Source organism: Cynocephalus volans, chromosome 4, assembly GCF_027409185.1.
Source record: "Cynocephalus volans isolate mCynVol1 chromosome 4, mCynVol1.pri, whole genome shotgun sequence".
Lineage (NCBI taxonomy): Eukaryota > Metazoa > Chordata > Mammalia > Dermoptera > Cynocephalidae > Cynocephalus > Cynocephalus volans.
In genome coordinates this window covers 2865963-2889120 of record NC_084463.1, presented here as the reverse complement: position 1 = coordinate 2889120, position 23158 = coordinate 2865963, and the positions used below count along the sequence as shown (strand labels likewise).

At 37.3% G+C, this 23158-nt stretch overlaps 1 protein-coding gene across 1 annotated transcript in view; it reads right to left on the bottom strand.

Moving 5' to 3' along the window:
• Window positions 1–926: 926 nt before the first annotated feature.
• LOC134375052 (tripartite motif-containing protein 77-like) overlaps window positions 927–23158 on the bottom strand; it is a 39001-nt gene continuing 16769 nt past the window's right edge. The window contains exons 2-7 of the mRNA XM_063093189.1: window positions 8366–8765; window positions 7751–7846; window positions 4612–4842; window positions 3863–3885; window positions 3105–3202; window positions 927–1420 (exon numbers count right to left, since the gene is read on the bottom strand). Coding sequence (XP_062949259.1) covers window positions 927–1420; window positions 3105–3202; window positions 3863–3885; window positions 4612–4842; window positions 7751–7846; window positions 8366–8765 — 1342 coding nt within the window. The remainder of the gene's footprint in view (window positions 1421–3104; window positions 3203–3862; window positions 3886–4611; window positions 4843–7750; window positions 7847–8365; window positions 8766–23158) is intronic.

Genomic DNA, 23158 nt, shown 5'->3' with positions numbered 1-23158 from the left:
GACACTGGGTTTTCATGAAGGCTGTCTGGAAGGCAAATCATCTACCCTTTGCATTGACCTATTTAGCTGGGTTTTCACACACATGTACTCTTTTACCTCTAGCTTGTGGAATATACTAAAAAGCATATGTACTTCACAGGGCCTGGTTTTCCAAAGTCTTGCAGTTTCAAATATTGACCTTGCAAGGACAGGAAATTTTCCTCAGGCTATAAGTCTCCAGTGTAAGATAAAGAATTGTGGCACAGCAAGTTGCTGGCTCAAAGACAGACTAGTTACTGATTTTTATGTAAAGATACTGAGAAACTGCTAGAGGGAGAAGGAATGTTTGTTAAGATCAAAGCTTTTGTTGATAGCCTTACTGGAATGTCATCTGGCTTGTTTCACTGAAAGTTACCAGCCTATATTTTTAAACTATAACCCCACCTTTGTTCTCTTCCTGCAACTTCCTGGACTGGAAAATAAATGCAAGAAGAGAACCCCAATTTGGCATTAATTTCCCAAGGAAGGGATGGCTCTCACTTGAGGGATCTGTTGGGAGATTAACCACTTCGGGGCCTCTCACTGCTCAGAAGAGATAGGCTTTGAGTAATCTTTTGCATCTCCATTACCCAGGGGAAGTGGGGCAACAAACCATGGGGGGTGAAGCAACACAAAGCAACACTAGCTAACTCAGATAGTTAAAAGAGCACACATCCTTCACAATGTAATAAAAGATATTGCTTTTATTTAAATAAAATAGAAAAGACGAATGCACATACTTAACATGATCAACACTTTAAAAAATGGTAAAATTATTATATCTCCTGAAGGTAAAATGAAGTTAATGAAGTATAACTGATTTCCCCATTAAAGAAGTCACCAGGATAGGAAAATCCTTCACTATTAGAATTCCCATCACCTTGGTCAGGTGTGTGACCTGACCCTGATCATTTGGGTCCATAACAAATGAAAGGTCTGAGAGGGAAACAGAAGAAACATGAGAGAAAACTACAAATGAGGGAACTTTTGGCAACATTAATAAAGCTTACTGTACCACATTCATAATCCAGAAACACCCCTAAGAAGCCCTGAGGCCTTTGAATATAGTGAGGTAATAATGGGGAAGTAGAGAAGAGATTGAAATGGTCATCCACCTTGACACAAAGAAGTAGAAAGATGCCCTCAGAGTCTAGTCGCATGTCATTCCTCCTTGTCCAGGATTCTCTGCAAAGTCCTACAACCCAATTACAAGAGTTTCCCACATCTACCTCCCAGTAATGTTTGCCAGAGGTGAAGGTCTGAGCTCCCCATGAAGGAGCATACTCTGAACTTGCCGGGTTATGAGGCATGTTTGGATAGTCAGGGCTGCCTTGCAAACGTCTCAGGTCTTCAAAGAGAGGCACGTGATAACTGCCTATCTTGTGATCCAAGGTAATATATACTGCAGTAAAAACAAAACAATGAATTCAGAAAAACAGAATTTAAAAGTTCAGAGGGTGGTCTGGCAAATGTTTGACAAGCAAATCCCTGAAAGCAAACATACAAACAAACAAGCACAACTAGTTTGTTTGTTTGCTGGAAATGTTCCTATCTCACTATGGTGAACTTCAAGCTATCAACCATTTAATAATCATTCACAAAACTCCAAAACATTTAACAATTAGATTTCATGAGTCAGTATTATCTGGCTCCAGCATAGCACTTTATCACAAGTGGGATACAGAGTGTGTCACGGGTAATACTGAGACACTTTAGCAAGGGCTTCTTGTTCACTTGCAGAGTAAACAAATCTCTAATCATACAACCAGATAAAACAAACCTTGAAGAATACATAAAGCAGTAGAAGGTCAAGGTATGACTTTATTTTTACTAGCCCATTGATAATTTGGGAACTTGCTCATAAGATGCCAAGTAAATAGCAAAATGACTTTAATTTACTTAAGCCTTCCCATTAATGAACTGTCACAAAGTAAAATAAATGTGACAAAAATAAACATATTATTTGATTAGTCCTAGGTAGTGACCATTTTTGCCTAAGGTGTGAGAACTTCACAAACTTAAGCAAGCAAAGGTGAAATGAACTGAAAATCTGTATGTGCCATTTTTAGAAGTGGTTTCCCTCTCATCATTTCTGACTTTGGCACCATTAAATCAGAGTTCTCCTGATCCCTTCCCATGGCTGCTTCTCTTCTGTCGAATAGACACACCATTCATTTTCATCTGTCTTATGGAGCCCTAATCTGCTTTGTGGTTGTACCTTTTGTTTACAAACATATTTTAATGCTTTTGTCAATCTTGTTTTTCAAATACATTCCTTGAAAATTCAATCTTAGGTAAACATTTAAATAACATTAAGATGTTTCTGAGAAAAGAAACATCTCAATATAACCTTAGTTGAAATGACCTGAATAAATATGCAGTTTACATGCTACATTGAAAAATTAATATGTATCATAACATCCTTCCATGTCTTTTCCTAAGTGAGGTATATATATATAATTACTCACTGTAAGTAATCACATAACAAACAACCTGCCACATTTTGTTTGTTTGTTTATTTTTACCAGGCTTCAGTTAGCTTTCTCTGACAGTAAAGTGGCAGTTGTACAGTTAGTTATAAAGGTTTACATATTCACCTGCTTCCCTGTTCTCTTAAAAGACTAATAGAGGAAATTGACCCTAACATGAAATTTCAGCAAGACTTTGTGTATATATAAAAAAATTCAATGTCATTTTTAATGTACTTTGCCTTTTTCTAATTCTCACTGTAGGTTAAAAAAGAAATACAATAAAATCAAAAAAAGGAAAGAAAAATAAAAATTACATAATCTTTCATATCAAAATAATAATTAGTCAAATAGAATGCACAATTTCAATTTGTTGAACTGGCTTGTAAATTTAATGGTTTTTTTGAAAACCATTTCAAGCCATGAATACATAAAAACGTATATGATATCTTTTCTACTCTTGTGTTCCATAATGATTGTGCAATTTAGGATTAATTAAATTGAACCACTCAAAAACTAAAAAATAAAAAAAGAATAGAAAAATGATGAGAGGCCACCCTAGTGCATCTACTCATGTAGAATATACTACAACTGCCACACCAGAACACTGCCTCTTACCTCTGAAGAAGTTAAGCCTTTCTGACATCCCTGTGATGGACCATGCACTGAGCTGTGGGTTCACAGGCTGAGGCATGTACAGCTGCACTAACTCACTCCTGCAAAGAAGAAGACCCACTTACCACCAGGCCCACAGGTATCATTAGCAACCCGTCGACATGCTCCATCAGAATCCTCACAACTAGGTTTAAAGGATGTGAACTAACTCAATTTGAGAAATACTGCAATTATCACCGTATTTTACAAGCTGCTTCTCTGCTCTTAACACTCAATCTGAGTAGAATGTCATCTTAGTCATAATCGTATCAGTTTCCACTCTTCCAGTTTCCCTAGTGAGCCATGCAGCAATTTTCACTAAATTCCAAAAATTCAATAGATGCCAGATTTTTAGAACATGTCACCTGCTGCATTTGAAGCCTCAGCTCTATAGCATGTTCCTTCATGGTGATTCTCCCGTTCTTCTAATCTCACCATTCTTCTACGTGCTGCCTCTGTGAGATTTTTGCCTTTTCCAATTAGGATTTGGAAGGAAAAAGTTGTCTTACTGCTACTTTTATATTAAGCCTTGCAAATGAAACTGCTCCCCATCCTTCACTTTTATCTGAGGTGAGTCAGTATAAAGCCTAGATGACTTTTAGAGAAGGAAGGAATAAATAAGACAGAAATAAGTTTCTCACTAAAATGTGTGGGTCTGTCTCAGCAGGAACAGCCTGATCACTGTTGTAATTACCATGATTTGGATAGAGGGGCAAACTTACCTTTTTATTATGTCTCCCAAATCCTATAGAGAGAGAGAGAGAGAGGGGAAGGCTTAGTTTAAAGCAGAAGATGGCTCTCCTGTCCACAGTAGTCTGAGGATATCACTCTGGACTGAAAAACTCAATATTTCTGCTTTCCTTCTTTAGGTAAAGTCATTTGTCATTTTCTTAATCCTTATAACAATGAAACTCAGTCTCACATCTGTATAGAGTTGATAAAATGTAAAGTCCGAAGTTGTTCTTAGGTTAAAAAAATGGAAGGGTAAAGAAGATGCTCTACTATGTGGTAGTCTCCAGCAAGATTGACAGAAGTCTCTCCAAAGTCCTTGTAAAGGTATGTGGGCCCCAAAACTAGAACTTGAAAACTGAAAGAGTACATAAATTATATAAATCCCACATTTTCACATATTGACAAGTCCAGGTCCAAAATTATGTATTCACAATCTGCTGCATTGCAGTTGATAAGAAACTGTAAATATAGCAGGAAAAGTTTAGAAAGGATTTTCTGGGATCTGCTACTGGAATCTTTCCACATATTTTTCCTTCTACAGTATAAGGCAAGAGTGAGACTGGGTCTACAGGTTACACTGGAGGAGTAAAACCTGCTATTACAAAGTCAGGAGAGGCAGAATCTGGACTGTAGAACCAGAAAAATAACAGAGATCAAATAGGATGCAGACTCCAGCAGATATAAATGACTCTTATGCAGGCTGGTGTTCAGTACCCTGACTTCTTTCCTCAGTCCTTACCTGGAGCAGGGCCACATCAGCTTTATGGCACATTTTCTTCAGCTCCTCATACATTTCTTTCAGGAGTATCCCCCTCTCAGCCATTCTTGCTTCACTTCTCTTGAGGTGCTGAAAAATTATCTTGCCTTCCTTTGCCAGGGTCTCTAAATGTTTTTGCTTTTCTTCATGGAGGTATTGATACACCTTAGGATATTCAGCCCTGATCATGACCATCCGCAGATTTACAAAACCCTGCAGTGACATTGGGTTAATTAGATCATGTGTCCAGATGGTTTCATTCTTTCCTTATCACCTGTTCTTTGTCTCCTGTTTTGTACTGTTTTATCAAATGTAGTGTTTTGTTTTTGTTTTTTCTTTTAAACATAACTGATTGTACATATCTATAGGGTACAGAGTTGAATATCCATACTGGTGTGCAATATGTGAGGCTCAAATCAGGATAATTAGTATATTTAACATTATACAATGTAATCATTTTTCATAGACCTTTGCAATAAACTAGCAGGAAAAGAAATCAAGAAAGCAAGCCTATTTACAAAAGCCATCATACCTAGGAATCAATTTAACCAAGGAGGTGAAAGATCTCCAAAAAGAACAACTACAAATTGTTGCTGAAAGAAATTAAAGAGGACACAAAAAGATGGAAAGACATTCCATGTCTTGGATTGGAAGAACTAACATTGTGAAAATGTCCATACTACCCAAATCAACCTACAGATTCAATGCAATCCCCATCAAAATACAGTGACATTCTGCACAGAAATAGAAAAAATAATTCTAACATTCATATGGAACAACAAAAGACCCTGAATAGCCAAAGCAATCCTGAGAAAAATAATAAAACTGGAGGCATAATGCTACCTGACTTCAAATTATATTACAAAGCTATAGTAACCAAAGAAACATGGTACTGGTGTAAAAGTAGACAACGGAACAAAACAGAGAACCCAGAAATCAACCCACATACTTACAGCCAACTGATCTTTGACAAAGGCATCCAGAACATATATTGGGGAAAAGACTGCCTCTTCAATAAACGGCGCTGGGAAAACTGGACATCCATATGTAGAAGAATGAAACCAGAACTGTACCTCTTGCCATATACCAAAATCAACTTGAAATGCATTAAAGATTTAAATATGAGACCTGAAACTATAAAAGTCCTAAATATAGTTTTATGCCTTTGCACTTCTGAAAAATCACAAATTTAGTTTCTTCCCTTCTTTTTCTCCCTCCTCTCCTTCCTTCCTCCATTTATTTCCCTGCATTGTTGTTTTCACCTACTTTCCCTCAAACCTCCACATTTTATATATATAGAAAGGAATTTATGATCAGCCTTTATGTTGTGTTATATATTATAATATCTTCATTACTAAATCTAAATAATAATTCTCATCAACAATCCTACTCAAATTAAATGTACACTTTCAGGAGAAAGCAACAATTTACTTCCTCAGGAAAACAGAAGACACCATACATGATCTTTCTAAGTCACCTCCATTTCCAAACCATTGTTTTTGCCAGTGCTTGACTCAGCCTGCTTCTTACTCAAGACTCCTCATACCTCCCTTTCTCTAGATTGCCGTCCCACAATATCTATTCTCTCCTGCTGCCTCTGTGTCCCACTGTCTCTGTCTCTCTTGCTTGTTTTGTCTTTCTGTTTCCCTCTTTCTGTGGTGTCTCTCTCTCCTCCTTCCTCTCCCTCTCCTTCTTACTTAATTACTTTTTCACACTATCTTTTCCCTTTTCACACAGCCGTTAAACATGCTAAAACTTTTATCGCAAGCAAAGCCAGGCTTAGTGATCAAATGTAATCAAACTTGCTATGCTCGTGTGTGCAATGACCCCTCCCCTACAACTCACCGAGAACTTCCTCTTTCTAAACTCAGATAATAAGCTTTATTGCTAAGGAAAACTCCTACTTCACTTTCCTTCCCGATTCAACACTATTTTCTACTCTTTTATTTTACTTATTATACCTTGTGTTTCCTGCCCCAGAAAGATATGGTCCCAGAAAGCCACTAGTTCATTCCCTTAGCCCCTTCTTATCTCTGCCCAGAAGTAACCTCACAATGGATCCTCCCTGACCAGTGCACGTTCCCCAAACCTGTATTCTTTATACCAATTTTCTGCTTTATTCTTATCCCAAGCACTTCACACACATGACATATTATAAAGTTAACATTTTTATTTGTGGATTGAATACCCTCAGTAGATTATATGCTCTGGGGTCAGTGATTTGTTTCTACTTTTGTCCACTTCTGTGTCTCTTTGTTGGGCTAGAACACTGAGCAACACATGACAGACTCTCATAAGAATGCAAGATTCATTAGCAAATCCATCCTAAATGATGAACATAATTTTATTGATCCCCTTTGGAATTCTTGCAGCACCGTATACAGATTCCTGCTTACTAAGCTATTATTCTCTATTAGTGCCTGTTAATATGTCTCTTTCAGGAGTGCTTGAGTTTTTTGAAAATAAAAAATGTAGTTTAGTTTACTTCTTCAGTTTCAATTGTACTTTCAGGTGCTCAATTGTAAATTAATGAAGATACAATCCAAAATCCGTAGCTAGGCATCCACATTCTAGACCTGGCTATCATTGCATTTCTAGCCATACCTCTCATCACTGCCTAATTTCTTACTTCACATACTAATCAATAGGAGCTATGTACAGGTCCAAATAATTTTATGGCTTCTTTCATTTTTAGCTTTCTTGCTCTTCAAACCACTCTGTCACCAATGCCCATGAATTTTCAAATTCTACTAACACATTAGCATCAGATAGATTTTCAATTGTTTGAGAAGCTTTTGTAACATTCAATGTCAGTTAAGCTCCTGTAGAATCACATTTTTACTTTTACCTTAGCAATCTTACATTCCATTTTTAGCACATTTTCCTTTCTAATGTATTATTGGTAGATACTGCTTTATCCAGAAAATCAGGAAAAATCATTTAGTTACATATTGGATCCAACATGAAATCCCACATGGAAGTTTATGATAGCCTGTAGCAAAACATACACAGCTCATTTTTCTGGTCATCCCTCCCAGGGGACATTATGAGTTCCTTCCCTGTGTGTTATCACAGTGTCTGTCTCAAGCTGGTTCTGAGGAAAAAGGTTCCTACTGCTTACCTCCCATGCTCTGATTATGTTGGTCTCTCTGTTTAGATTTCTCTTATTTTTCTGTTTATTTTTCCAAATAGACTTCATTTGCATCAGGAGAAACTCCTGCAAAAGAACTATAAATTTGAGCACTCGAAAAGCAAATATAGTACATTTTAGATGCTTCAAAAAGAGAGGGGGACAGACATGAGACAAATAAAAAGTATAGAGAGCAGAGATGTCAGGGCTTGGAAACACTATGGTCAAATCTGAGAGGCCAATCAAACCAAAGGTAGAGTTTCTGAACTTCAAAAATGTGATCCATTTTTCTGAAGAATCTGCTTCATATTTAATCTGAAAACATCAGTCCTCAGTTTTTCTATGAAACTGTTAATACATATTGGCCAGTGTTTCTAATCTGCTATTATTAGAACAGGTTCATTGTAATTGCGGTTGTGTTAGTAAACTTCAAGTAAGCAGCAATGTTTGGTTTCTTCAGTGCTTTATTCCTAGTGTTTAGAGCAGTACCTACTACATGGTGTTTAGTAATTCTATTTGTTTGTTGCACAAAAGAATGTCTTCACTTATTACCTGTCAGATCACGGGTCCTTCACATTTCAAAGTGCATTCAGAGGCATTACTTACCCTGTAATACTCAGCAGCCTCCTTTACTGGACAGTGTCTGTGAGTGGCATGCCCTGGGGATTGAGAGCACAGCAAACACAGTAGGCTCTTGTCAGTTTCACAGATGAAATTCTTGAGTTGCTGGTGACTCCTACAGACCTGCATCGCAGAGGTTTGTAACTGGTAGACAACTGGTTTTGGTTTATTAGGAAAAATAGTGCTTTTGAAGTCCATTTTCTGTGATACTGTCCTACACGTAGGGCAGCAAGCAGATGGTTGGGCATCTTCCCATAAGAGGCAGAGACAGGGACTACAAAATCTGTGCCCACAGCTTATGGTGACAGGGTCTGTAAAACAGTCCGTGCAGATGAAACAGGTGGATTCACTGGGGGAACGCTGCATGATAGCACAATCTGTGTTTCTGAGAAAATAAAAGGAAAGGGACATTCTTTACCCCTGGGCATGTGAGGTGAACTTACGATTTCTCTCATCAATATATGTATGCACTGTGGCAGGACAGGCTATGTTCTGAATATGACTGAAATAGGAAGGCGAGGCACAGAGAGTGCCAAAGGTTGATAACATGCATTATTCCTTGCCAACCTTGGCCTGAAACACTACTTTTCAGCTTCCTATTAGAAATCCAGTATTTTCACATATGTTGTCTCTTCTACAAAGACACAGAAATCACAGGTCCTGGGCTGATCCCTAGCCACAGCAGGTAGGACATAATTTTTCCAAAGATATCAAGGTTTCTCTCTCTCTCTCTCTGATTGGTTAGTGTAAAGCATGTACTCGAATTCTGGCCAATGAAACAAGAAAGTAATGCTTAGAATTCTGTAAAAGGTGTTCTTGCTCCAGAAGAAATGCATGGAAGGAAAAACTGCTTTTTCTGCCTTTGGACATTATTTGGATGGAATACCCGTTTGTATAGCTATTTTGTAGTCTCAATGGAAACTAGCTTAAGTACAAAAGCCAATACTCTAAGGATATCAAAGGTGTGGAAAGAACCTGAGTCCTTAATAATGCATGAACACTGATTACCTAATTCTGCAGAGGCTAATTAATAAAGTAGAAGGAATGGTGGAAAATCACCATTTTACAGACATAATATCAATTATTAAATTAGTCAAGAATTATTAATGGGACTCCCTCCGCGGTTCTCTGGCGGGGCTGGTGGCGTGGGGAGTCCCCGGCCAGTCTCGGGAGGGCAAGGAAGTACGGGCGGGCCGACTGTCACTCCACCACACCCTGGACTCCGGCCCCAGGTAAACTCCCTGTTACTGGGAGGCAGATACCATCTCTGCGGCCACCAGTTTGGAAAAAAGCCTAACGAATTTCTGGTGGGGAATAGTGTGGTAGGAGAGTTCCCAGGTCCGCTTGAACCTGCCAGAGAGCTGGCTGCAGGTGGGCACTAGACTCGGTTTATACTGGGGGGATACAAAGGTGAACAAGACCCGAGAAAGATCTACATAGTGCTACAAAGGCACCCAGAGCGACCGGTCGTCTGTGCCTAGCAGAAACCTGGTAGACTTCCTGGGCGAGGCGGTGCCGAGTAGGGTCTTGAAGGCCCAGCTGATAGACGAGGGGCACAGAAGACACGCCCCAGCCCAGCACAGTGTGCACAGAGTGGGGAGACGTGCGGCCAGGGAGGTGGAGACTCGACAGAAACCACACACCTGGTGGGGTCGCCACTGCACGATCTAACAGCCTGGGCCAGAGCACACGGAACAGGGAGAAGTCCTGCACAGGAAGTGAAAGCTCAACAGAGATCACACACCCTGTGGTACGTGATCCACCAGCCCAGCAGAGTCCAAGCTGACCAGAAAGGTGGCTCCCCGGAGAAGCCCAAGACCCGAGGCAACCACACACACAAGGCACTAGAGGCCAACTGAGCAGTCACGGAGGGAGCCATACGAAATTGGCAACCACAGCAACATCCTAGTTAGTCATTAGTCTCAAACCGGTGGACTGTGAAACCCCCTGCAACAATGAATAAACACCAAAAAAAAGATACCAGAAATACAAAAAATCAAGAAAGTACACCACCAAAAGTTAATAAATCTCAAACTCTAGATCCTATAGAACAAGAAGCCCTTGAAATAACTGACAAGGAATTTCGAGTGATAATTCTAAGGAAACTGAATGAGATACAAGAAAACTCAGCTAGACATCATGATGAAATGAGGAAAAGTATACAGGATCTGAAAGACGAAATGTACAAGGAAATCAATGTCCTGAAAAAAAATGTAGCAGAACTTGCTGAACTGAAGAAGTTATTCAACGAAATAAAAAACACAACGGAGAGTTTAACCAGCAGGCTTGTCGAAGTTGAAGAGAGAACCTCTGAACTTGAAGATGGGCTGTTTGAAATAACACAAGCAGACAAAAAGAAAGAAAAAAGAATCAAGGACATTGAAGAAAATCTGAGAGAGATATCAGACAACCATAAGCAATCAAATATCTGAGTCATAGGTATTCCAGAAGGGGAGGAAAATGGAGATTCCATTGAAAACATATTCAACAAAATAGTGGCAGAAAACTTCCCAGGTATAGGAAAAATCACAGATCTTCAGATCCAGGAAGCTCAACGATCTCCAAATGTATTCAACCCAAAAAGACCTTCTCCAAGACACGTCATAGTCAAATTGGCAAAACTCAGAGACAAAGAGAGAATCTTAAAAGCTGCAAGAGAGAAGCGTCAAATCACCTATAAGGGAGCCCCAATCAGGTTAACATCAGACTTTTCATCACAAACCCTAAAAGCTAGAAAGGAATGGGATGATATTTTCAAAATACTAAAAGACAAAGATTGCCAGCCAAGAATACTCTACCCTGCAAGGCTATCCTTCCGAAATGAGGGGCAAATAGTATATTTCTCAGACAAACATAAAACTGTGGGAGTTCACTACCACACGACCACCCTTACAAGAAATCCTCAAGGGAGTACTGGGTTTGGTTCCTGAAAAATAACTACCACTGCCATAAAAACCCAAGAAAAATCTAAACCCGCTAGTATAATTAAAATGGCATTCATGAAGCGAAAACAAGCTAACAAAAGCACTATCTACAACCTAAGGAACCAACAAACACAGAAAACAAACAGTAAATCAGAAAGCAAGGAACAAAAGACACCTAAGACAACCAAACAACCAATAAAATGCTAGGAATAAATCAACACCTTTCAATAACAACTCTTAATGTAAAAGGCTTAAATTCCCCAATCAAAAGACACAGACTGGCTGACTGGATCAAAAAACAGGACCCAACTATATGCTGCCTGCAAGAGACCCTCCTCACCCATAAAGATTCACACAGACTAAGAGTGAAAGGATGGAAAAAGATTTACCATGCAAACAGAAAAGAAAAACGAGCTGGAGTAGCTATTCTTATATCTGACAAAATAAACTTTAAACTAAAAACCATAAAAAGAGACAATGAGGGACACTACTTAATGATAAAAGGACTGATCCATCAAGAAGACATAACAATCATAAATATGTATGCACCCAATGTTGGAGCAGCCAGATTTATAAAACAAACTCTATTAGACCTAAAGAAGGAAATAGACACTAATACCATAATAGCAGGGGACCTGAACACCCCACTGTCAATATTAGACAGATCATCTAGGCAAAGAATCAGTAGAGAAACACAAGATCTAAACAAGACTCTAGACCAATTGGAATTGGCAGATATCTACAGAACATTCCACCCAACAACCTCATAATATTCATTCTTCTCATCAGGACATGGATCATTCTCCAGGAGAGATCACATGTTAGGTCACAAATCAAGTCTCGACAAATTCAAAAAAATCGGAATTATCCCATGTATCTTCTCAGACCACAATGGATTAAAACTAGAAATTAATAACAAATGAAACTCTGGAAACTATACAAACACATGGAAATTAAACAGCATTCTACTTAATGACATATGGGTCCAAGAAGTAATCAAGCAGGAAATCAAAAAATTTCTTGAAACTAATGAAAACAATGATACATCATACCAAAACCTGTGGGATACTGCAAAAGCAGTATTGAGGGGAAAATTTATTGCATTAAATGCTCACTTCAGAAGAATAGAAAGATGGCAAGTGAACAACCTAACACTTCACCTTAAAGAACTAGAAAAACAAGAACAATCCAAACCTAAAGTTAGCAGACGGAAAGAAATCATTAAGATCAGAGCAGAACTGAATGAAATTGAAAACCAAAAAACAATTCAAAAGATCAATGAATCAAAAAGTTGGTTTTTTGAAAAGATAAATAAAATTGACAAACCATTAGCATGGCTAACAAAAAAGAGAAGAGAGAAGACTCAAATAACAAAAATTAGAAATGAAAAAGGCGATATTACAACTGATTCATCTGAAATACAAGGAATCATTCGAGACTACTATAAACAACTATACGCCAACAAATTTGAAAATCTGGAGGAAATGGATAAATTTCTGGACACACACAAGCTCCCAAAACTGAACCGTGAAGACGTAGAAAATTTGAACAGACCAATAACAATAAAGGAGATTGAAGCTGTTATCAGAAGGCTCCCAACAAAGAAAAGCCCAGGACCAGATGGATTCACAGCAGAATTTTACCAAACATTCAAAGAGGAATTGGGCCGAGCCCGTGGCTCACTTGGTAGAGTGCTGCGCTGGGAGCGCGGCAACGCTCCCGCCGCGGGTTCGGATCCTATATAGGACTGACCGGTGCACTCACTGGCTGAGTGCCGGTCACGAAAAAACGACAAAAAAAAAAACAAAAAAAACAAAACAAAGAGGAATTGACACCGATTCTTTACAAACTATTCCAAAAGATTGAAACGGACGCAAATCTCCCAAACTCATTCTATGAAGCAAACATCATCCTGATACCCAAACCAGGTAAAGATATAACCAAAAAAGAAAACTACAGGCCAATATCCTTGATGAGTATAGATGCAAAAATCCTCACTAAAATACTAGCAAACAGAATACAGCAACACATACGTAAAATTATTCATCACGATCAAGTGGGATTCATCCCAGGGATGCAAGGTTGGTTCAACATACGCAAATCATTAAATGTGATACACCATATTAATAAACTCAACACAAGGACCATATGATCATATCTATAGATGCTGAAAAAGCATTTGATAAAGTTCAGCACTCATTCATGACAAAGACCCTCTATAAGTTAGGTATAGAGGGAAAGTATCTGAACATAATTAAAGCCATATATGCCAAACCCACTGCCAATATCATCCTGAATGGGGAAAAGCTGAAAGCTTTTCCTTTAAGAACAGGCACTAGACAAGGATGCCCACTCTCACCACTCCTATTCAACATAGTGTTGGAAGTACTAGCCAGAGCAATCAGAGAAGAGAAGGAAATAAAGGGCATCCAGATTGGAAAAGATGAAGTCAAACTGTCCCTGTTTGCAGATGACATGATCCTATATATCGAACAGCCTAAAACCTCTACAAAAAAACTGTTGGAATTGATAAATGATTTCAGCACAGTAGCAGGATACAAAATCAACACACAAAAATCAGTAGCATTTCTTTTCTCCAATAGTGAACATGCAGAAGGAGAAATCAAGAAAGCCTGCCCATTTACAATAGCCACCAAAAAAATAAAATACTTAGGAATTGAGTTAACCAAGGAGGTGAAAAATCTCTATAATGAGAACTACAAACCACTGCTGAGAGAAATTAGAGAGGATACAAGAAGATGGAAAGATATCCCATGCGCTTGGATTGGAAGAATCAACATAGTGAAAATGTCCATACTACCCAAAGTGATATACAAATTCAATGCAATCCCCATCAAAATTCCAAAGACATTTTTCTCAGAAATGGAAAAAACTATCCAGACATTTATATGGAACAATAAAAGACCACGCATAGCCAAAGCAATGCTGAGCAAAAAAAATAAAGCTGGAGGCATAACACTACCCGACTTTAAGCTATACTACAAAGCTATAATAACCAAAACAGTATGGTACTGGCATAAAAACAGACACACTGACCAATGGAATAGAATAGAGAATCCAGAAATCAACACACACACTTACTGTCAGCTGATCTTTGACAAAGGCACCAAGCCTATTCACTGGGGAAGGGACTGCCTCTTCAGCAAATGGTGCTGGGATAACTGGATATCCATATGCAGGAGAATGAAACTAGATCCATACCTCTCGCCGTATACTAAAATCAACTCAAAATGGATTAAGGATTTAAATATACATCCTGAAACAATAAAACTTCTTAAAGAAAACATAGGAGAAACACTTCAGGAAATAGGACTGGGCACAGACTTCATGAATACGACGCCAAAAGCACGGGCAACCAAAGGAAAAATAAACAAATGGGATTATATCAAACTAAAAAGCTTCTGCACAGCAAAAGAAACAATTAACAGAGTTAAAAGACAACCAACAGAGTGGGAGAAAATATTTGCAAAATATACATCTGACAAAGGATTAATATCCAGAATATATAAGGAACTCAAACAACTGTACAAGAAGAAAACAAGCAACCCAATTAAAAAATGGGCAAAAGAGCTAAATAGGCATTTCTCTAAGGAAGATATACAAATGGCTAACAGACATATGAAAAAATGCTCAACATCACTCAGCATCCGGGAAATGCAAATCAAAACCACATTGAGATACCATCTAACTCCAGTTAGGATGGCTAAAATCCAAAAGACTGTGAACGATAAATGCTGGCGAGGCTGCAGAGAAAAAGGAACTCTCATACATTTTTGGTGGGACTGCAAAATGGTGCCGCCTCTATGGAAAATGGTATGGAGGTTCCTCAAACAATTGCAGATAGATCTACCAGACGACCCAGCTATCCCACTGTTGGGAATATACCCAGAGGAATGGAAATCATCAAGTCGAAGGTATACCTGTTCCCCAATGTTTATCGCAGCACTCTTTACAATAGCCAAGAGTTGGAACCAGCCCAAATGCCCATCATCAGATGAGTGGATACGGAAAATGTGGTACATCTACACAATGGAATACTACTCAGCTATAAAAACGAATGAAATACTGCCATTTGCAACAACATGGATGGACCTTGAGAGAATTGTATTAAGTGAAACATGTCAGGCACAGAAAGAGAAATACCACATGTTCTCACTTATTGGTGGGAGCTAAAAATTAATATATAAATTCACACACACACACACACACACACACACACACACACACACACACACACACAAACCGGGGGGGGGAAGAAGATATAACAACCACAATTATTTGAATTTGATACAACAAGCGAACAGAAAGGACATTGTTGGGGGGGAGGGGGGAAGGGAGAAGGGAGGGAGGTTTTGGTGATGGGGAGCAATAATCAGCCACAATGTATATCAACAAAATAAAATTTAAAAAAAAAAAAGAATTATTAATGGATGATAAAATAACTAAGTCAAAGATTTTGGGGAAGACACTATTCATGTATCATCAAAGTTCTACCCATGTATTAGGTTTTTTTTTTTATCTTCAGTGTTACTAAGGTATAATTGCCAAAATTGTATAATTTAGGGTGCACAGAGGTAGAACATTAAGGACAGCAGCACCATCTCTGTAGTATTATTGTCAAAAAAGTTTTACCTGAAACTAACCATGAGAGAAAATTAGACAAACACCTTTCAGAGACACTATGCAAAACCATAAGCCTGGCTTATTCAAATAATTTTAATTTCTAAGGGGAAAATGTTTAGAAATAGTTATATAGCAAATGTTACTAAAAGAAACATGAAAATTACATATGTGATATCATTAATTTGTTCCTGGGTTGAAAAAAATAATAGTCAATAAGGACGTTATTGCGTATTCATGAACATCATAAAAGATAACAGGGTGTTCCTGTTTCAGCTTATAAATGGGGAAGGTTGGAAATACTATTGCTGCCTTCCTACAAGAACGAAAAGGCTAGACGTACTAAAAATGAGTTTTCTTGAAATCCTTAGAGAACTGAGGTAGCAAGAAAGACAACTAAATCAGATTCAATAGAGACAAAACAGAAGCACAGAGAAAAACAGAATTTGTGCATATGTTTGTCTTGAGCAGATTCTACTAATGGCCATGAAAACATATAATAAACAAGGTAGCTTTAATTAAGTGCTAAAGACCAAAGTGTGGTAGAGTGAGTGTACAAGACCTTTAGGGTTATGGACATAGAGGGGTTGTCACCACAGGGAAGGTCTTTCAACAGGAACCCCAAGAGGCTCCCACAGGGAAAATAAGGAAGAATCAAGAAAAGTCTTTCTCTCCTATGATCCTGGCTGGGAGAGGAAAATGGCATCCACTGCCAAAACCACCCATCCTTTTTCACTTAAGTAACCAAATGTTTGATCTTCAGTAGGGAGACCATTAAGATCTATATAGAGCTCTGATGGAATCCCATTGCAGCTGGGAGAGGAGAATTGATGCTGTCAACCTTCACCAAGGCCTATCTCCTCAATTTTCTCTAAGTAAAAAAAAGTCTTAAATCATCGGGGGAGGCATTAAAACCGTAGCTTGAGGTCATTGGCAGATGGATACTCAGTGCAGCTGGAAGGAAGAGAATATAGGGCTTTACTCCTGAAGGAAAGAAAGAAAATCTAGTAAAGGCCACACATCTAAGACACAGGTTCTTGGTGCTTCCCAAGGCTGGGACTTAAACACAACATAAGAGAACACCCCATAGTACTACCTACCACCACCACACTAACAAACGCCTAGTAAAAATTGAGAGGAATATAGCTGGAAAGATGCAAGAGATAAAGCCTCTCTGATAAGCAGCACAAAATGTGAGAGCCCAAAACCAAAACAGGAAGCCAAAGCAAATATCTCTACTGATTCTCACTTATGGGTTAGCCCTCCTGCCCCAATCAGGGGACATTTGACAATGTCTGTGGACGTTTTGATTGTCACAACTGGAAGGATACTGTTGGCATCTAATAGGTAAAAGATAGAGATTCTTCTAACTATCCTACAACGCACAGCATACCCCCTTTACAACATGGAGTTGTTACTAACTGTGCTGAAGTTGAGAAAACCTGTACTAGAGGTATTGAAGACACTGCTGCCCATAGCACCAACATGCTTAAACTTCATAAACTTTATCAATAACCAACTTTAAACCCAGGCCAAATTCTGACTAAACTAACACAAATTTCCATATAAAGCCCTAGTAGAAGGAAGTATGTGCACGTCACCAAACGTATAAAGATCTTACCTCAGTGTCTACCATCACATATATGTCAGATGTTCAACAAAATTTGAGGCATAGCAAGAGTCAAGAAAAAATTCAGTCTGAACAGACGAAACAATCATGAGAACCAGGCTTAGATACAACACAGATGTTGCAACATTCAGACAAGGAATTTAAAATAGCTATGATTAATATGCTTTGATAGAAAATGTAGAAAACATGTAAGATCAGATAGGTAATTTTAGAAGAGAGATAAAAACTATAAGGCATAATCAGATAGGGTAGAAATAAAAGATGCAAAGTTAAAGAACGTCTTTGCTGGGCTCAGCAGCAGATGCAATACAACCAAGGAAAGTATCAGTGGCGATGGACATAGGTCAATAGTTTGCTCAATAGTTATTTACTCAAATTAAACACCAAGTGAAAAAATAGTGAAAAATAAAAACAGAACAAAGTATGGAAGAGCAGTAAGACAATATGAAATGATGTAATATGTATAATTGGAATCCCACAAGGAAAATAGAGAATAGGGCAAAAAACACACACACATTTAATAAAATGATTTTTGAGAATTTTCCAAAATTAGTGACAGACACCAAACCAGAGATTCGAGATGTTCAGAAAATTTCAGGCAGTACGAATAAAAAAACCCATACCTACACTGAAGCAAGTCAAACTGATTGAAAACCAATGGCAAAGAGAAACTCTTGAAAGCAGTCACAGTAGTAGGAAAAAAAAAAGTTAACCTACAGAGGAATGAGGATAATAATTACAGCAAAAATCTTTTCAGAAACCATGAAAGTCAAGACATTTATTAAGTGTTGAAAGAAAACAACTGTCAACCCACAATTCTCTACCCAGATAAAATATTCTTTAAAATTGAAAGTGATATTAGAATTTCTAGCCAAAAAAACAAAACAAACAAACAAAAAAAACACACACACTAACTAAAAAACTGACGTAATTTAATGCCAGAAGACCTAATCTACAAGAAATATACAAAGTTATTTAGACAAAAGCATATGATGCTAGGAAGAAAGTTGGACATACACAAAGAAATGAAGAAAACTGGAAATGGAATAAATACGGATAGAATATAGCTTTTGAAAATCACATTTTAATTTCTCTGAAAGATAACTTACTATTTAACACAATAATTGTAACATTGTGCTATGTGTATATATATATATATATGTAAACGTAAAACGTATGACAACAATGGCACAAGAGATGGAAAGGAAGAATTGGAAATATACTGTTATAAAGTTTTGACATTACATGTAAAGTGGCATAGTGTTACTGAAGGCAGATAGAGATTATATTAAAAGTATATATATATATGATTTTTATTTTATTTTTTAGAGTTGAGTGAAGCAGTGGGAGTGGAGAAGGAACAAAGAAATCTGTAACTGGTTGTGATCAATTAGTTGTAAACACCAATACACTCAGGCCCACCTAAAATGTATATTTTAAATTCTAAGGCAAACATGAAAAAGAATTTTGAAAGAGGTACAAATAATGAATAAATTAAATAAAATGCAACCTTAAAATTCCCACTTAATCTCAAGAAGACAAAGAGTGGAACAAAATTTCAAACATAGAAAACAGCTAAGAATATGGTAGATTTTATTTAACTGTGTCAACAATCACTTTAAGTGTGAAAGTTCTAAGCACACAGATTAAAAAACATAGGTTGTTAGAGTGCATGAAACATCAGATGAAACCATATGCTGCTTGCAAAACTCCCACTTTATATGTAAATAATTAGATTGAAACTAAAAGGATAGAGAAAGATACATCACACAAACCCTAACCTAAAGAGTTCTGCAGTAGCTTCAATAATTTCAGATAAAGTAGACTTAGGGACAAGGAAGATCATTAAGAATTAAGAAAATATTACAGAATCATAACAGGTCAACTATCTGATGGTACATAAATATCCTGTGTGTGTACATGAAACAAAAAGGTTTTGTAATACATGAGGCAAACACTGATATATCTGAAAAGAGAAAAAGACAAATCCACAAACATTTTTGAAGATATTAACACTTCCTTTTCAGCAATTAATAAAATAAACAGGGATAAAATCTATAATGATATCCTGAAGAGCACCATTAACTCACTTGATTTAATTGACATCTATAGAATACTGTATCCAAAACAACAGAGTACACAAGTACACATGGAAGATTAATCAAGATAAGTCATATACTAGGCCATAAAACAAACCTTAATAAGTCTAAAAGAATAGTAATAATACAATATTTTTCTTGGACCATATTAGAAATTAGGTAAAAATTATCAGGAAAATCCCCAATTACTGGGGGGAGGGGGCAGGAGCAAAAAACCACACACACACACACACACACACACACACACACACACACACACACACACACAAATGAACAAACACACACTTCTAAATAATCCATGGGTCAAAAAATAAATCTCAAGGGAAATTTTAAAAATACGTTAAACTCAATGAAAATGGTGATAAAAACATAGAATTTGGGGATGTGGCTAACCAGTATTTAGAGGAAAAATTATAACATTAACTGTATATGTTAAGAAGGAAGATAAATCTAAAACTGATAATGTAAGATTCCACCATAATAAACTACAGAGAGAAAAACAAATTAAACCTAAAGCAAGCAAAAGGAAGCAAAAGTTACAGCAGAAAAACAGTGATGGTGTAAACAGAAAACAATAGAGAAAATAATTGAATTCATAATCAGACAAAAGAAAAAGAAAACTACAATCCTATATACCTCATGAACATAGGGACAAAATCTTCAACAAAATATTAGTAAAATGAATCTAATAATATATAAAAAGGGTAATAGATCATGACAAATTTGATTATTCCAGGAATGTGAGGCTGCGTCAACATTTCAAATATAATCAGTATAAATTACTACACTAATTTACAAAAGAAGAAAAAACAAGTTGTATCAAGAGATGTAGAAAAAGCATTCGACAGAATTTAACAGCCATTCATGAGTAAAACTCTCAGCAACCTAGGAATAAAAGGTAACCTTAGTCCAATAGAGGGTTCCTATGGAAAATCTACAATTAACATCATACTTACCAGTGAGAGACTAAAATCTTTTTCTCTAATATCAGGAATAAGGCAAGATGATGGGATCGCTACCCTCAGTACGGTGTCGTCTGCACCACGCTCAGCCAGTGAGCACACCAGTCATCCCTATATAGGATCCGAACCCGCGGCCTCCGCGCTACCAGCGCCGCACTTTCCCGAGTGAGCCACGCCCCCTCCATTTTTTAAAAATATTATTATATTTTGTCAATATACAGTGTGATTGATTATTGTGGCCCATTACCGAAACCTCCCTTCCTCCTCTTTCTCCCCTCTCCCTCCCAACAATGTCCTGTTTGCTTGTCGTATCAACCTCAAGGAATTGTAATTGTTGTGTCTTCTCTCTGCCCCCCCCCCCAGTTTATTTGTGTATTTATTTATTTATTTTTAGCTCTCACACCACTTCTACTCGACTTTGTACCGGAAGTCTTAGTACAATAAAGAAAAAAAAAAAAAAGAAAGGAAAAAAGAGGAAGAAATACACGTCAAAGTAAAGCTCAGGACCTCATACCATCACTGATGAATTCTACCACACATTTAAAGAAAAAGTAATATCAATTCTTCCCAAACTATTCCCAATAATTGAAGAGGAGAGAATACTTCCAAACTCACTGTATAAGGCCAGTGTTACCCTGACGCCAAAACCAGACAAGGACACAACCACCACAAAAATAACTACAGGTCAACATCCCTGATGAACATTGCAAACCAAATTCAACAACACATTAAAAAGATCATTTACCATGATGGAGTAAGATTAATCCCAGGGATGCAAGGATGTTTCAACATATCAAAATCAATAACTGTGGGGCCGACCCCGTGGCGCACTCGGGAGAGTGCGGGGCTGGGAGTGCAGCAGCGCTCCCGACGCAGGTTCGGATCCTATATAGGGATGGCCGGTGCGCTCACTGGCTGAGCGCGGTGCGGCCAGTCACAAAAAGACAAAAAAACAAAACAAACAAAAAAAAAACTGTGAGTCATCACATTAAGAGAAGGAAGAACAAAACTATATGATCACTTTAATAGATGAAAAAAAAGCATCTGACAAAATTCAACACCCCTTCATCATAAAAATACTCAACAAATTAGGCATAGAATGTATGTGTCTCAATACAGTGAGAACCATATATGATAAATCAATAGCTAATATCAAACTGAATGGGGAAAAGTTGAAAGATTTTCCTCTAAGATCTGTTAGAATGGTTATTTTCAAAAAGAAAATAAATTTGGCAAAGATATACAGAAAAGGGAACTCTTACATACTGCTGGTGGGAATGTAAATTAGTACATCCATAATGGAAAACAGTATGGAGATTTCTCAAAAAAATTTAAAATTATTTAAAAATTTAAATAATTACCATATGGCCCAGCAATCGTACTATAGAGTATAGGGGTATATATCCAAAGGAAATAAAATCAGTATGTCAAAGAGATATCAACATTCCTGTGTTATTGCAGCGCTATTCACAATAGCCAAGATACAGAATCAAACTAAATGTTCATCAGCGGATGAATGGATAAAGAAAATTTGGTACACGTCATAATGGAATACTTATTTGGCCATAAAAAAAGAGTGAATCTTGTCATTTATGTTAACATGTATGAACGTGGAAGATATTATATTAAGTGAAATAAGCCAGGCACAGGAAGGTAAATACCACATGATGTCATTCATATGTGGAATTGAAAAAGTTCTTCTCATAGAAATAGAGAAGAACAGTAGTTACCACAGAACGGAAAGGGGGGATGTGGGAATGATTAGGGATGAGCCAAGGGTACAAAGCTACAGATAGCTAGGGAGAATAAGATCTGGTGTTCTATTGCAGAGTACGATGACTAGAGTTAACAATATTGTGTTGTACATTTCAAAATAGCTAGAAGAGAGGTTTTTGAATATTCTCATTACAACAAAACAAAAGTTTAAAGTGATGGATATGCTAATTACCCAGATTTTTCATTTTGATGAGCCAGGCAAAAGGAAGATAAATACGCCTGATCTCACTTATATGTGGAGTATAAAAAATTTTGAACTAATAGAAACAGAGAGTAAAGTGTTGGTTACCAGAGGTTCAGGGGTGGGGATGTTGGGAAAATGCTGCTTAAAGGACACAAAATGTTAGCTAAGTAGGAGGAATAAGTTCAAGAGATCTGTTGTATATCATGATGACTAGAGTTAATAACAATATACTGCATATTTAAAAATTGCTGAGAGGTTTTAAGTGTTCTCACTAAAAAAAGTGTGGAAAGTAATACATTCGTTAAATAGTTTGATTTAGCCATTCAACAATGTATACATATATTAAAACATCATGTTGTACTCATGAATGTACACAATTTTTACCAGTCAATTAAAAAATAATTTTAATAAAAATTTTTATATGAAAATGTGATTAGAAATCCTTGTGATACTGGGCTATGCAAAATTTTTTTTTAGTTACAACACCAAATGCATGATCCATAAAAAAAAATACAGTTGTGCCTTGGTATCTGCATGGCACTGTTTTCAGGAGCTTTCAGAT